Source organism: Nematolebias whitei, chromosome 12, assembly GCF_014905685.2.
Source record: "Nematolebias whitei isolate Nwh7 chromosome 12, NemWhi1, whole genome shotgun sequence".
In the NCBI taxonomy this organism is placed as follows: domain Eukaryota; kingdom Metazoa; phylum Chordata; class Actinopteri; order Cyprinodontiformes; family Rivulidae; genus Nematolebias; species Nematolebias whitei.
In genome coordinates this window covers 38,108,177-38,122,839 of record NC_056509.1, presented here as the reverse complement: position 1 = coordinate 38,122,839, position 14,663 = coordinate 38,108,177, and the positions used below count along the sequence as shown (strand labels likewise).

The 14,663-nt window shown below is 41.2% G+C and overlaps 3 protein-coding genes across 3 annotated transcripts; 1 reads left to right on the top strand and 2 right to left on the bottom strand.

Moving 5' to 3' along the window:
* Positions 1 to 7: 7 nt before the first annotated feature.
* On the bottom strand, positions 8 to 4,058 carry LOC119417925 (zinc finger protein 106). Its single transcript, XM_037685173.1, has 9 exons — positions 4,047 to 4,058; positions 3,857 to 3,973; positions 3,536 to 3,727; positions 3,145 to 3,207; positions 2,881 to 3,000; positions 2,284 to 2,355; positions 2,099 to 2,170; positions 1,866 to 2,012; positions 8 to 82 (listed from the first exon to the last, which is right to left on the bottom strand). The coding sequence occupies exons 1-9, from the start codon at positions 4,056 to 4,058 to the stop codon at positions 29 to 31; spliced, it is 849 nt and encodes a 282-aa protein (XP_037541101.1). The 3' UTR covers positions 8 to 28.
* Positions 4,059 to 5,237: 1,179 nt separating this feature from the next.
* On the bottom strand, positions 5,238 to 12,702 carry znf106b (zinc finger protein 106b). Its single transcript, XM_037685172.1, has 12 exons — positions 12,634 to 12,702; positions 12,262 to 12,383; positions 12,091 to 12,152; positions 11,778 to 11,981; positions 10,449 to 11,684; positions 10,054 to 10,369; positions 9,922 to 9,970; positions 8,110 to 8,264; positions 7,960 to 8,020; positions 5,539 to 6,289; positions 5,389 to 5,438; positions 5,238 to 5,245 (listed from the first exon to the last, which is right to left on the bottom strand). The coding sequence occupies exons 2-12, from the start codon at positions 12,379 to 12,381 to the stop codon at positions 5,238 to 5,240; spliced, it is 3,012 nt and encodes a 1,003-aa protein (XP_037541100.1). The 5' UTR covers positions 12,382 to 12,383; positions 12,634 to 12,702.
* Positions 12,703 to 12,776: 74 nt separating this feature from the next.
* Positions 12,777 to 14,047, top strand: churc1 (churchill domain containing 1). Its single transcript, XM_037685896.1, has 4 exons — positions 12,777 to 12,973; positions 13,127 to 13,262; positions 13,564 to 13,634; positions 13,705 to 14,047. Exons 1-4 carry the CDS (start codon positions 12,935 to 12,937, stop codon positions 13,795 to 13,797), a joined length of 339 nt encoding a protein of 112 aa, XP_037541824.1. The 5' UTR covers positions 12,777 to 12,934; the 3' UTR covers positions 13,798 to 14,047.
* Positions 14,048 to 14,663: the final 616 nt, after the last annotated feature.

The following is a 14,663-nucleotide window of genomic DNA, read 5'->3' as shown; positions in this document are numbered from 1 at the left end:
TCCTTCTGCACTTTCACTTTCATTGCCGTCAGTTTTGCAGCTTGTCGTTTTCTACGTGACTCTGCATGTGTTTGGGCAGTTCCTGCAGGAAAAACACAAACAAGACAGAAAAACTTAGTCAAGAGAATCATTTTAAACGGACATCCTGAGGTGGAAACTTCTTAAGGAGGACTCCCTCCTCCTGCGGTGATGGACAGAACGCCACAGAAAATCCTTCCCGTCAGCAGCCATTTTGCCACTTGTAACTGTTAGCATACAGATAATTACAGCTTGGATTATTTATCATTATACACTTTGTCTGTTAGTCTGCTCAAAGGGCTTAAGAAGCTGATGTAGATGGACACGTTTAGCAAATTTTAAGGGTAATATACGTCAGGTTTAACAAAATGAGTACTGTACTTGCCGCTGTACATGTTGCACTGCCATATTAGTTGCATCAGTCCAAATATGTCTAATAAAGTGGAAAAAACATAAATATGTCGCTTTGCCGTATAAGTCTCATCTATTATGCGTCACTGCTGACCACCTGGAAATGCGGGCCGGTATTGTGCCAAAAATCAATTGGCTGCCAAATGGCGGCCGCGGGAGCGTGCACTGGAGGACTTCAACAAGAACTTAACAAGATTAACACTTAAAAACAATTATTTGCTTGCTTCAAATTCAAAGAAAAGCGTGTCTCAGTCCAACTTTTCCTTAATAAATGCACTTTAACGGTCAAATCAGCTGCATTTCAAAAATCGATTCGCAGCTGCGGGAGCGCGCAAAGGGAGGACTCGCTGTGCATTTCTTTGAATTTTAACAAGATAACCACCAATAAAAAATAACCAAACCAACCAACAATTATTTGTTAGCTCAACATTTTACCAAAGATGCGTCTCACTTACATAATAAATGCACTTTAATGGTCAAATCAGCTGCATTTCGCCTGAGTGGCGCGGCAAAATGCAGCTGATTTGACGTTTGCTCCAGGAGTACCGGAGCGAGACAAAGGTGGCTCAGTATGGCAAGCCAAGTGCCTCATTAATAGCCACTTCTACCTATTAATGAGACACTTGGCTTGCCAAATTGGTTGAGGGCCCCTCTAGCAGCTGAAAATGGTAGTGTTCAATATTTTCATGTCAGAATGAATGAAATCGTCAGATCTCAGCCAAAAATTGGGTTAAAAATAGGGATGCACAATATTATCGGCATGGTATCGGTTGATATAAGCGATAAAGCTAAATATCGGACATCAGCCATTCCATCAAAATAACTCATCGATATAAAAGGCACTGTTTTTATATCTATCTATCTATCTATCTATCTATCTATCTATCTATAGATCTAACTATCTATCTATCTATCTATCTATCTATCTATCTATCTATATCTATATCTATATATATATATATATATATATATGTTTGTATAGTGTTACATCATTTTCAGCCCACTTTTTGGCATTTGCATTTGGTAGCAGGCCAAACTGACAAAGACCATGCAGAATAATGTAGTATTTTAATTCCACAGCAGAGAAAGCTATGTAGTCTCTGTAAGTAGGTCTAGGAAAAATATATCGTTATTGGTATCGGTTATCTACCAAATAAGTTTTAACATATCGGATATCGGCCAAAAATCCAATATTGGGCATCCGTACTTATAAGTATGGGAGAAAAAACAAATATTAGTCGCTTCGGTGTATAAGTTGCAGGACTTACAAATGTATACTAAAAGGTGTGACTTATACGGTGAAAAATATGGTAATCGTTTTAAAATCACAGCCCTCTGAATCTGCCCAAGCTGTCACTTTATGGACACTCCATGAGTGTATCTCCTGTCTGAATAAGAACATGTGACTTAAAAACACGTTTTAGAAACAACCTAACCTGTTTAACTGCCTGCTGTGTGGAGAAGAAGGTGTTGCAGTCCTTCCAGCGACATTTCACGGTCTGCAGGTTTGGGTTGCTGTGATCTTCGGTGAGGTGAAGTACGAGATGCTCCGGGACGCCGAAGATCATGCTGCAGCTCTGCCACTGCACAGAGGACAAACGTGTAACCACTAAACTCCATCCAGAAGACACTGAAAGCAGGATGAAGACGCCAGCAGTGCAGGTCTTACCCAGCACCGGTGGTTTTTCATCAGGTTGAGTTTTACAGCTTGAACCGTTCCATCGTAACAGCCTGTGTAAATCTGCGAGGAGTGGTCAGAAGGAAATGGAAATGTACGTCGCAACTGTGAACATCTGACATCTTTGTCCACATAAATAAAAAAACACACGGCCGGTCCAGTTTCAGTCCACTTACCACACTCCTGTGAACAGCCATACACATCACCATGTCACTGTGACCCCCGTACACTTGCAGGCGATCGTGGGACTAGAAAAAAACAAGACAGCATATTTTTCAACTGTCGCCATGAAAAGGAGGCTATCATGGAAATACCTGTCTGTTAGCAAAATACCTCACTGACCACTGAAGAGACTTTAGTGAAACTTTCAGGAACTAATCACCGGATGTACATTTACAACTAATTCACATTTGGAGTCAATCCAAATCAAGATGGCTGCTACAGCTACACAACCTTACCAAACACAGAAATGGCTCTAACCAAGTCAGTTTTACAGCTATGGAGGTAAGATTTAGTGTGGTAATAGCTGAGAGTCATCCTCAACACATAATCTGAGCACTGTTAGCTCATTTAAGAACTTAGTTTGAAACTTTACCATTAATCGTTGGAGTCAACCATGTTTGACTTTAACAAATTATTATTGAGCGTTGTTCCCAAAGTCACCACTTGTTCCAGCTCTTAAAGAGAGAATAACTTCTAAACCCAAAATAAAAGCCACTAAATTGTTCCTAACGCTAACATTATGACTTACTCGCTTATGAAGTCATAAATACCTGTAGCTCATAAACTCGAACCAGTCTATCCAGGCAGGCCGTCACCATCACTTTCCCCAAAATGACAATAGACGTGACGGCATGACCGTGACCCTTGTAGATCCGAACCAGCTCACCCGTCTACAAACAAACAAACAAACAAACAAACAAACAGATGTGTATGACAATACTGGCAACTGTGTGTGCAAGAAGTTGAAACCGAAGCACAGATTTATACAAACATGCTGCATGAATTGATACATAAAACTGATCAGAAACACTTGCATGGATGTTGTAAGCGTGCACGGATGTGTCGCTGGAGCCACTGAAGACCAGATCATTCACCACCTGAAACAACAAACGAGGTGAGATTTGCCTGAAAAACAATAAATCCTTATTCAAGAGGTCATTAGGAAGTACAGTAACACGTTTTATGAAGAACGATGAGTGAATTGCACAAAAAAAAAAAAAAAAACCTACTTTAAAAAATTTGAAGTTAATCGACGTAAACTTTTATGATTCAAAATGGCTAAAGTTGCACAATATTTGCTGAAAATCTCCAAACATTTCAATGAACGTGGTTTTGTGACAGATGTGAGTGAAGTCAAACATTTAAGAAATTGGGATTTTTATCAACACTTTGATTGATACCACCCTCAGACTGTGCTCGCCTCACCTTCATGCAGAGCACAGTCTTGGTGTGACCTTGCAGTGAGCGCAGCAGCAGGCCGTTCTTGGCGTCGCGCACGCTGATTGTGTTGTCGTACGACCCGACCAGCAGCAGCCGCCGAGCTCCCTCCTGAGCCGTGCTGAGGCAGCTCACCCCTCGTGGGCCGTGGCACTCGAACACATCCAGCTCCTTCAGGGTCTAAATAAAAACACAGAAAACCAGAACAAGGAAATTAAACCTAAAGAACCAAACAAAGATGCTCGACTGCTTCAGCTGGTAAAATACTTTACCTTGTTATTGCTCCAACATTAAAACAGGTTACCTCACCTTTAGGTCATAGCTGACGACCGATCCACTGGCGAGCCCGACGAACAAAATATTCCAAGCTATGTGCAAACACAACACCCTGTCTGGTACGGAGATGTGCTCCAGACACTTTTTAGACTAGAAGTACAAAAAAAAAAAAAAAATAGAAACAAAGGTTTCAAGAACTGGGCAGTATCTGATCATTTCAAACCTGAACTTTCATCGCTGAGGGTTTTAAAAGGATGCAAATGTTTAAAATATATCTATTTATCAACAATTATGAAACATCTGAGGTGTAATCAACAGTGCAGTACTCTGCATAAAGTAAAAGTTCCTGTTTTTGCAAGTGATTTACTTAAATTCTTCAAAAGTTAAGAGTTTGTATTGTAATCCTCAAACTTTTCCACATACTGTATTTATCAGATTTTAAGGCGCATTAAGCGAAATAAGTTCGTTTTGACAAATTTTTGAGTGCAGAGTTCCACTTAAAATTGGTTCAAGATCAGTAAGCATGACCAGAATTAATACATAAGGCGCACCGGACCTGATTGTAAGGCTCACTGTTGATTTTTGAGAAAATTAAAAAGGATTTTAAGTGCGCCTTATAGTCTGAAAAATATGGTAGTTCACTTTGTCCAGGTGTGTTGTACCTTTAAGCTGTAACAGCGGATGGTCTCATCGCTGGATCCGGTGTAGAGACGAGCAGGCATGTTCTGACTGGACGACACCAGCAGGCAGTTGACTTTGTTGGTGTGACCCTGAAAAATGGCTTCACACTCTCTGGTCTGGAAAAGAAAAATGTATTTATTATGAAATAATTAAAAAAAGAGAACCTTTATCGTGAGAAATAGAAAAGATGTGAAGGAGTACGAGATAAAACCTAAAGTTAAATAAATATGCCGGGTTTTTTTTTTGGATTATAAGGTGCGATATCAATGAACGGGTCTGTTTTCATACACAAGGCACACCGGATTATAAGGAGCATTAAGCAAAACAAAACCGTAAGCTACCGGTAAGTCAAACTTTATTCAACTCATTCACAATAACCACATAAAATCGGTTCGAGGTCAGTAAGCACAACCAGAATTAATACATAAGGCGCACCCGATTATAAGGCTCACTGTCGATTTTTGAACAAATTAAAGGAGTTTAAGTGTGACTTATAGTCTGAAAAGTACGGTATATGTAAATTGCACATCCATCCATCCATCCATCCATCCATCCATCCATCCATCCATCCTTACCTTCTTTTTCCTTTTCCTTATGTGCCTTATAGTGTGTATATATATTTTTTTTTACAAGTGTATGAAAATTAAAGTGTTACTGTTTAAATTCTTGACAATGCACCTTGAGACTGTAGGCCCGAGCTGTGTTGTCTCCTGAACACGTGTACAGCAGCCCGTCATGAACCTGCAGGCCGTGAACCGGGCCGGCGTGACTGGCGAAGGACCCTAAAGATGGCTCGTCATCCTCACCAGACTCTAAAACGACACCATTTTTAGCCACAGTTCTCAAAGATGCATTTAAAAGTAAAGAGAAGGCGCAAAACTCACTTGGAGGAGCACTGGCATCGTTTCTTGACAAGACTGGAGGCTGAAATTTGCTGAGTGTCCAAAAAACACGAGACAATTATTAAATATTGCGACTAAAGTGAACTGAAAATGTCAGATTTGTGTCCCTAAAATGATCGGAGTGAACCTCACCTGTCGGGCTCATTTTGCTGACACGTCTGGGTGCTCGCAGAACTCAACTCCATGCCGACAGAGGTCAGCGGCTCCTCGGGCTGCTCTGCAGGATCCGCCTCAGCCGAGTTCTCCACGTCTGATTCGTCGATAGCTATGACCTCCAGGTTGGAATCGATCATTTCGACTGAGCTGTCGCTCTCGCTGCCGTCGTCGTTTTCATCAGACGGCTTCTTCTCTATTTTTATTGCTCCTTTAACTCCACCTTGGTTAACATTTCCCACAGACTCACTCTCAGGTGGTTGTGATTTTGTGGTCTTTCCACAGCTCTTCAGTCCGACGCCGGTCTCTTGCTGCTTCCTGGCAGACGATTCAGGAGCGGGCGACTTCGCTGATGTGGAGCTTTCTGCTGTGGGTTGTTGAGCAAAGGAAGTGGAGGCGGACGAGAGCGATGGTTGGAGCAGCGTTAGGGGAAGCACATAAGCAGGAAACGAGGGGGCAGGTTTGTTCAGAGGGACGTGAGGCCCATCAGCAGAGGAGGAGGCAGCGTTTGGACAAACAGCCGGTTCGGTTGTGGCAAAACGACAACTGACTTCCTGTTTTATGGACACTGCTGGCGTTGTGAGGGGAGCTGGAGGAGAGTGGGTGATGGATGATGCTGGGGCTGCAGCAGGTGGATGCGGGCTCGAGGATGAGGGGAAGGAACTTAAAGTAAAGGAGGATGGTGCCGCGATGGACGATGAGGCTGCGTCGGACCCTTTAGAGTAACCTTCTGAGGAAAGAGATGAAGACTTTGTTCATAAAATCAATGCGCTCCAATCTTTAAGTAAGCCACAAATATAAACAAACAGTTGCTCCTCGTGTCATTTCCATTATTTTATTATCCACATCCATGTTTTAAATAGAAAACGTATAAAAGTAAATTAACATCAAACTTTTCTTGGAGGCGTTTATGAGTTTTGGACAAGTTCTTCTTTCAGCTTTTCCCTCTTCAGGGGTCACTACAGCGAGTCATCCTTCTCCATCTCTGTCCCCTTCATCATCTGTCCTCACTCCAACTACCTCCATGTCCTCTCTAACTGCATCCATATATCTGCTCTTTGTCCTTTTTCCTGGCAGCTGCATTTCTAACATCCTTCTATCAATATACTCACGAGTTTTAGACAACTCTATGCCCTAAAATCATAAAACTGATTTAACAAATCTCACTTTGCCATTCCAAATCTATTCTTTAAATGTATCCACTCTATCATCGATTTACTCAACTGAGGGATGTTTTGCTGCAGCGCCCAATCCGTAAAATCTGTTCATAAATCAGACTAGATTGTTCCTTCGAGTGTTTGCAAGGTGTCCAGGACCAGAAGGAGGTAGCAACCCCAAACTACCGTACTTTCTGCCGTACACGTCGTACCGCCGTATAAGTCTCATCAGTCCAAATATGTCCAATAAAGTGGAAAAAAGCAAAAACGTCACTTAAGTCGCATCTATAATGCGTCACCGCTGATGCTTTGCATTTGTTACACGTCACCGTTGATCATGGGCCGGTGTACCAAAAATCGATTGGCTGTCAAATGGTGGCAGCGGGAGCGTGCACAGAAGGACTTTAACAAGAATTTAACACGATTAACACTAAAAAAACCAATATTTTTTTGCTCGAAATTATAGCAAAGGTGTGTCTCAGTTTAACTTTTCCTTCATTAATGCACTTTGATGGTCAAATCAGCTGCATTTCACCTGGGCGGCGAAATGCAGCTGATTTGACGTTTGCTCCAGGAGTTCCGGAGCGAGACAAAGGTGGCTTCGTATGGCAAGCCAAGTAGCCACTTTTACCTATTAATGAGACATTTGGATTGCCATATTACTCGAGGGCCCTCTAGTGGCTTAAAATTGTAGAGTTCTATATTTTCCATATCAGAATGAATGAAATCGTCAGATCTCAGACAAAAATTGGATTATAAATATGGGGAAAAACATAAATAAGTTGCTTCGCTGTATAAGTCGCAGGGCATGCTAATTTATGTAAATAGGTGCAACTTATACAGCGAAAAGTACGGTATTATAGTCCCTCCATAGTGCATCACATCTTGGATTAAGCTATACCGTATTGCTTTTCTTTCTTGAAATCCAAAATCTGAGACTTATATTCAGAAATAAATTAAGCAGAGGTAGGTTGGTGATCAGTGTCATGGTCTTGTGACAGAGACTGCAGGTTCAATTCCAGGTTGATGCAAAGCCACTCCCAAACCTCTCACGGTAGTTCACTTGCTGTGGTGACCACCGCAGAGAGGAGCAGCCAAAAGAAAAACAACATTTTGTAATAAAATGAACACTCATCGGTCAAAAAGAGACAAAAAAAACAAGTTATGGAAAATTTCCTTTTGAGGAATTTCTCATTTTGCACCTTTCGAGCATTTAGAGCTTTTATTGTGCTTTTTTTCTTACCTTGCATTCCCTGCAGGATCTCAATGCGCTTTGCTCTCAGACCGTTGACCTCAGCAGAAAACTAAGCGAGCAAATAAAACATTCATGTTAATTTACAGAGAGAGCACTTGGAGCAGAAAAACATTTGATATTTGACATGAGCATCTGCACCTGCTGTCTCAGTAGCAAAAGTCTTTGGACCTCTGCGTAGGCAGCTTGCAGAGCGTTGCGGGCCTGGATCAGAGATTTGTCCAATTCCTGCAACGAACGGCTCAACTCGTCTTCCTTCAGTGAGACGGCCAACAGCTCGTCCATCTGACTCTGGTCTGCAGATTAGGAAATTCATACACGTGTTAGATGCACTCTGAGGAAGAACAGAGACTCCCTCACTGATTGGAAGCCATTTTCCATCAAAAACAATTTTTTTATATTAAATTCTAATAACACTTGAGAGATGATAAATAAAACAGAATACAATGTAAAAAGTAAATCAGGTCAACCCACACATTAATATAAACACAAAAATATTACAAAGAGAAACTGAAATGCTAAAAGTCAGGCAGCTCCTAAACAAAAGTTACTGGGTGCTTGAGTCTCATTTCGTGTTTTCTTTGAATGCTTGAAGGTTACTTTCCCTCATGGATTTGCAAAACTGTGTTTGTACCGTTAGCAAAATATCCCATGAATCACTGAAACGACTTTAACGAAACTCTCCAAAGTAAATATTGGATTTACATCTACAGCTGATTAACTTTTGGAGTCAACACATTCCAAGATGGCCGCCCCAGCCAACTGACTTTAGTAAACACATATATGACTGTAACTCAGCCACTTTTACAAATACTGAGCTTAAATTGGCGTGGTAGTAGCTGAGCATCATCTAACACATCCTATCAGAACACCTTTACTAAACACCTTGGTATTAAAAGTTGGAGTGAACCCTGTTTGTTAGCAAAATATCTAATGAACTAGGGCGACAAATTTCAATGAAACTCCAATTATTGGATGTACAACTGATTAACTTTCTGTGTCAACGTGATTCAAGATGGCAGACACAGCTCACTTTCCTTAGCCTACACAAAAATGTCAAACGACCATAAATATTTGACAAATACTGAGCTACGTTTTGTGTGGTTGTAGCTGAGAGTCATACCCAAAATATGAGTGCTAACTGTTCACAAGATATCACGACATCACAAGAGAATGTGCATAAAGTTATTTTCGAAACACAGTAGTCCCTTGCTACTTGGCGGTTCGTTTATCGCGGACTCGCTCTATCGTGGTTTTTCGAAACAAGAGGGGACATGACACACAGTTGGCAGGTCGATGAATGAGCCGCACGATCGGCATGGAATTTTTTATTTTAAATTAATTATTTTAAATTATGGAGCACCTGCTGCACCTTTGTACAGCCCAAAAGCTTCTTCCTGCGTCTCTGTGCAGCCCATACTGCAGGATAAACTTCTTCCTGCAGCTGAACAGCTGATCAGCTGATATGCGTGTGCAGAGCGGAGAAGTGGGCGTGGCCAAGAACGCTTGTAGATGGCTGAGAGCAGCGGAGGCACAGAGAGGGAAATCATGACATTCTGTGCTCTGTTCGAGCGTTTAAAGTTTAGAAACATTGCGAGAGTGTGGGAAGGGTTTAAAATGCCATATATATATATATATATATATATATGTACACACACTATTGGTACTACTATTCTGGCATAAAATGTGGTGGGTGATATGCATTCCTTCAAGGAATGTTAGGTCTTTAATTTTATTAGGCTTTTAACAGATAATAACAGTGAAAGAGTATTTTAGAGACAAAACATGAAAGCTTTTATTAAGTTAATATTAAATAAAAGGCTTTTTTTGTTTAATCCAATTAAACATATTTCTTATTAAAACAATTTAACCTAAGAGTTTTTAGTTGTTTTTTTTTTTAACATAAATATTCTTATCCACAACAAAAAAAGTTTTAAAATTTAGCAGCATTACCTCTGTTTGACTTGGTTTTCTTCTTTTTCCCATCTGAACCACCATCACCCTGAAAGCACACACACAATAATGAAATAACACCCACTAAACTGGTCGCTGCAGCAAAGCTCAACATTAAAAAGCATCACTTACTGTCAACTTCAAACGTTTGCGTTTGCTGGAACCGTTCTCCTCCCTCAGGTCTTCCGTCTCACCTTCCACGTTTGGTTCTGCTTTAATAGAAACTTTTTTGACCGACCCGGTGCTGCAGGGCACCTGAGCTGCGTCTGGATCTTGTACCCGAGGAACCGTTTGAGTCTCTGTTGTGTCAGCGTCACTTGAAGGAGGCGGCTGGACTGAAGGGCTTTCTGAAAGTGGCTCCCAGTGGAAACCCTCAGACAGAGGAAGATCACCGACCAGTGCAGCGCTTTCTTTATCATCCGGACGGTTTACCAACTCAGTTCTAAACCTGTAAAATATAAAATACATGTGACATAAACAAGCAAAGAAGTGAAACCAAACAACTCACATCATGACGGAGTTCTCACCGGGACTTGTCTTTTAAGGTCTTCCCTTTCTTCTCATTGTACATCTCCCTCCAGCTTAATTTAGTCTTGGTTTCTGACAAGCTGAGCAACTTGTCCAGGACTTGTTTACATGCGGCTGAATTCTCCCCCTGAGCTGCTTTGTGGGCGATTCGGACTTTACGAGCGAGGCTCAAGTTGGGCCCAAAGGCTGCAACCTTGGGCGACTTCGAGGTGACTTTGGCCACCAGAGAGTCTCCTCCCTTGCTATTTCCATGTTCCTCTTCTGCTGTTGAATCCTTCTTGAAGAGCTGACTCGTTTCTTGCTTCTCTTTGAGACTTGCCCGTTTTGATTTACCAGGAGCGACACTGGAAGGAGCAGCAGAGGTGCCTGCCTGTGGAGCAACTGTAGTTGGAGTGGGGATGGTGGCGTCTGCTGGCTGCTCTGCATCTGTTTGTTGCACGCTGTTCCCATCAGCCGACCCAACACTGGCCTCGCTATTCTGCTTCCGGGCTTCCCGATCCGCTCGGCACGGCTCCCTCACGCCAAGCTCTTTCCTGATTTGCTTCAGCATGAAGTTGACGTCGACGTCCCGGATAGGAGCGGGGCTGGCAGGTGAGTTTGCTGAAGCAGGCTGAGTTGAACAGCCTGAACCTTCTGGCTGAGAGGACCCGGTGTTTGCGCTTTGGTTGAACTCAAACAGGAGAGGTTCCTTTCCAGAGAACTGATCACTGGCGAAGTTGCTTTGTGTTGCATAATTGTACTCTGTGTTGTAGTAGTTGGCCTGGTTGACTGCGGTAAATGCGTCTGGTGCGGGAACATTAAAGGAACCGATTTGGCAGTTATCTTGACTGTTAGGAAATCTGTAATTTTGGAAATTCCCAAACCTCAACTGGTTATTGACAAAAAAAGGAGCAAACTGGTTCTGAAAATAATGGTGACGAGGTTGACCTCTAAGCATTCCTCTGGGATAGTTTGGTCTCCAGCTTGCTTTGTGAAAAGGTGCTCCTCTGCAGTCAATAGGGCTTTGCAGGCCAGACATTTTGTTCTCCTTGTTTTGAAAAACAACACCGTTGCTTCCATTGTAGTGAGCTTGCTGCTGCTGTTTGGACATCCTTGGCTGCAGATGTGTGGAATTCCCTTTCGTCCCTCCTTGGGACCCCGAAGTCTTTTTCCTGGCAACACTGGGTTGCATCGCCCCATGCTTCTGCCCAGCTTCCTGCTTCTGTTTCTTTCTTTTCTTCTTCATTGTTTTCTTCCTAAAAATACACACACACATAAAAAAAAAAGAAAGAAACAAACCTACCAGGTATTTTTGTTCTCTCTAAACGATGGACATATTGAATTCTTACTCCTCTTTTTTCAGTGCCTTATTTCTCGTCATGATTCTGTGTATGGTCTCTTTACTCAGACTCTTGAACAGACTTTTGGGTGTGATGCATTCGGTCTTCAACTTCTTCAACTTCTCTTTGTGTTGAGTTGTTGAGACGTGCTTGGCAAACTCCTTTAAACCCAAAGACTTTACCTTACATGCCTGGCAATCATGAAAGGCATCCCTGTTTATAATAAGAAGTCATGTAAAAAAAAAGGATTAAACCACACTATATCATCGTCTTTATCAAGCTTCATTTCTATTTTCACGTGTTTTTGATTAGAGATACTCACTTGCCCAACACCGTCTCCAGCTCCCTGTGATGAAGCATACTATGCATATGGTCCTGTGCATTCTGCAATTAAAACACACAAGGTTAAGATCACAGCTTATTTAAGCAGAGAAAAAAAGCAACAAGGCTCTGCATTTCAGCAAGCTAGAATGTGTTAATTAAAGCCACTTACATATTTTAAATAAATTCTGCGACACAAAATACAGTAGATCTCTTTGACTTTCTTGGAGACTTGTGGAAATTCTTTATTCGCAGGTGTTTTAGGCACCTGTGGAGACTGAATGTGTGACATATCTGGGGGAAAAAAAGGTGAAATGAGTACAGATCGTATGGAATACGTGATGGAAAACGCTTAAATCAAGTCAAATAATTAATGCAGACACTGTCAGAACTGTTGAAAACGTTTGAAGTTAGCAGCTGCTCAGTAAATCTGTCCACATTTCAAATTATGCACCGCGATACAAAGCTAGGAGCATTCAGACAAGCTAAGAACTGAGTATTACACGAACAAATAATAGAATAATTATTAGAATATCACGAATACCTTCAAAATTCACATGGCAACAGAACCACACTGCTAATACGCCGCCATGTTTGCTAACGTATTTTACGCACGGCTTACGTCATTACGCCAAAGTCTACGCCGGAAGTTTAACAGTGCTAGCAGATCTACAAAAATATAGATAAGGTAAATCAGTGTTTTTTGCAACAACAAGATCGGTTAACATGTTCTACAGCTCTCATAAACTTCAAGGAGGTTGTTTCCGCTAAAGATTAGCTGAATGCTAACAGTTAACGGACTGTTACTTGCTTTTCCATTTATTTAAAATCAAATTTAAGCTAAAATGTGTGGCGGTTGTGTGCATAAAGAGTACCCGGACCGGGTAGGTTGACGCTGGTATAAGTATCTCATGTACTGTGACAAAATACGAGTTATTTGGACAGCTGCTAACATACTAGGTCTTACCCTAACTTTATTTCCGCTTATGCACCCAAAATTATGGATCTGAACTTTCCCCCTTTTATTTCTTGTTCAGGGCAACACTTGTCTGGAAAACGGATCCTACCTGATGAACTACCTGGGCTGTGCAAACTGCCACCAGAAGGACTTCGTGTTGATAAACAATAAAGCCATAAACGATGAAGATGGGGAGGAAATCGTCACTTATGACCGTGAGTGTGTCTGGGTATCATTCAGCCTCTAGATACTATGCTAAGAGTCCAGTGTTTGGACTTGTTTTAGTGATCATTTTAGTGGTGAATCCCAAAATAGTCTTGTAAATTAATAAACCGGTTCATGTGGCTGCAGCCAGGTACCTTAAAACTGGTTTGATAGTCTTTAAAGAAGACTTTTAAAACAGCAGCATGCCAGTAGTTTTGAGTATCATTGCCCAGTACTTTTGCCTAAGTTTTATCTGGCTGTTTGTAATCCATCTACAACACATTGTAGAAAAATCTCTATGTGTCTCTCTAGATGTCTGCAAAAATTGTGACCACGTCATCGCCAGACACGAGTACACCTTCTCTGTTGTCGACGAATATCAGGTAAATGATGGTGTCTGATTTATTTGTGAGCGAATCCTCATGTCTTATAGTTGTGTGTGGTCTTGTGCAGGAGTACACTATGCTCTGCATGCTGTGTGGAAAGGCAGAGGACTCCATCAGTGTGCTACCAGATGACCCCAGGCAGTCTGCACCTCTTTTCTAAACCCTGTAAGAAACCAAAACCGCAGTTTTAAGACTGTCAGCATGGACATGATGCTGGCTGCACATTCAGGACTCCAAACACAGTCACTCTATGTTGTTACACCATTGTTGATGCTAGAAGTTTATCACATTATGAATTACCACAGCATATTTTGTGGTTAGCTTTTGCAGTAGAGCAGGAATTACAGTACTGTATAACGTCTTTTAATACTAACTTTAATGATGAAAAAAACAACCAGATATTTTAATTGACATGGACTGTAAATAAACATTTTTTAAAACTGTTCTTTTACTGATTCTTACTTTACATCTGATTCTTTTCAAAAACAGAATGTTATGCAGTTATAGAACTCATAAAGTTCAAAGTTTAGCTATTTAAATGGCTAAATTATCCTAGTTTAATCAGTTTTTGCCAAGTAATGTTTGTTTGGCATGAGTATTGTCTGTTAAATGCAAAACAAACTAAATGTTACGATGCTTCTGATCTACAGCAACAAGAAAAAAGGCTTCTGATGGAAAACAAGATCTTAAAATTAGACTCATGCTGTCAGATTGAGTCACAATGAGGATTTTTTTCAATATTGAGTTATTTTATCTCAAAAGCTTGAAAATGTATAGTTTGTTGACATTTATCAGCTGGCAACAAGATAGTGGTTTACGCGAGCGTCGATTTTAAACCTTGATTGCTATTGGCCTGGAGGGATGTCGATGGGATTTCAGTGGTCTATTTGAACAAAAAAAGGAATCCTCACTTAATAATGACCCAAACATTATATGAAGGGATTTTCTGGCTCTACAGCAGTTGGCAGAGGAAAATGGTAAATTTTAAAGGAATTTGAAAGGAATACAAACAAAAGAGAAGTTTCT

What these genes read in the sequence shown, in the direction of transcription:
- LOC119417925 (XM_037685173.1), bottom strand. An exon ending in TCGTCAGCTATGACCTAAAG is followed by an intron (nt 3,728 to 3,856) that starts GTGAGGTAACCT and finishes GTTTTTATTTAG; the next exon opens with ACCCTGAAGGAGCTGGATGT. An exon ending in TGGCTGTTCACAGGAGTGTG is followed by an intron (nt 2,171 to 2,283) that starts GTAAGTGGACTG and finishes CACTCCTCGCAG; the next exon opens with ATTTACACAGGCTGTTACGA.
- znf106b (XM_037685172.1), bottom strand. Translation starts at nt 12,381, where the DNA reads ATGTCACACATTCAGTCTCCACAGGTGCCTAAAACACCTGCGAATAAA. An exon ending in CTGGAGACGGTGTTGGGCAA is followed by an intron (nt 11,982 to 12,090) that starts GTGAGTATCTCT and finishes TATTATAAACAG; the next exon opens with GGATGCCTTTCATGATTGCC. An exon ending in AAGGCACTGAAAAAAGAGGA is followed by an intron (nt 11,685 to 11,777) that starts GTAAGAATTCAA and finishes GTGTATTTTTAG; the next exon opens with GAAGAAAACAATGAAGAAGA.
- churc1 (XM_037685896.1), top strand. Translation starts at nt 12,935, where the DNA reads ATGTGTGGCGGTTGTGTGCATAAAGAGTACCCGGACCGG. An exon ending in ATAAAGAGTACCCGGACCGG is followed by an intron (nt 12,974 to 13,126) that starts GTAGGTTGACGC and finishes TTTCTTGTTCAG; the next exon opens with GGCAACACTTGTCTGGAAAA. An exon ending in GGAAATCGTCACTTATGACC is followed by an intron (nt 13,263 to 13,563) that starts GTGAGTGTGTCT and finishes GTGTCTCTCTAG; the next exon opens with ATGTCTGCAAAAATTGTGAC.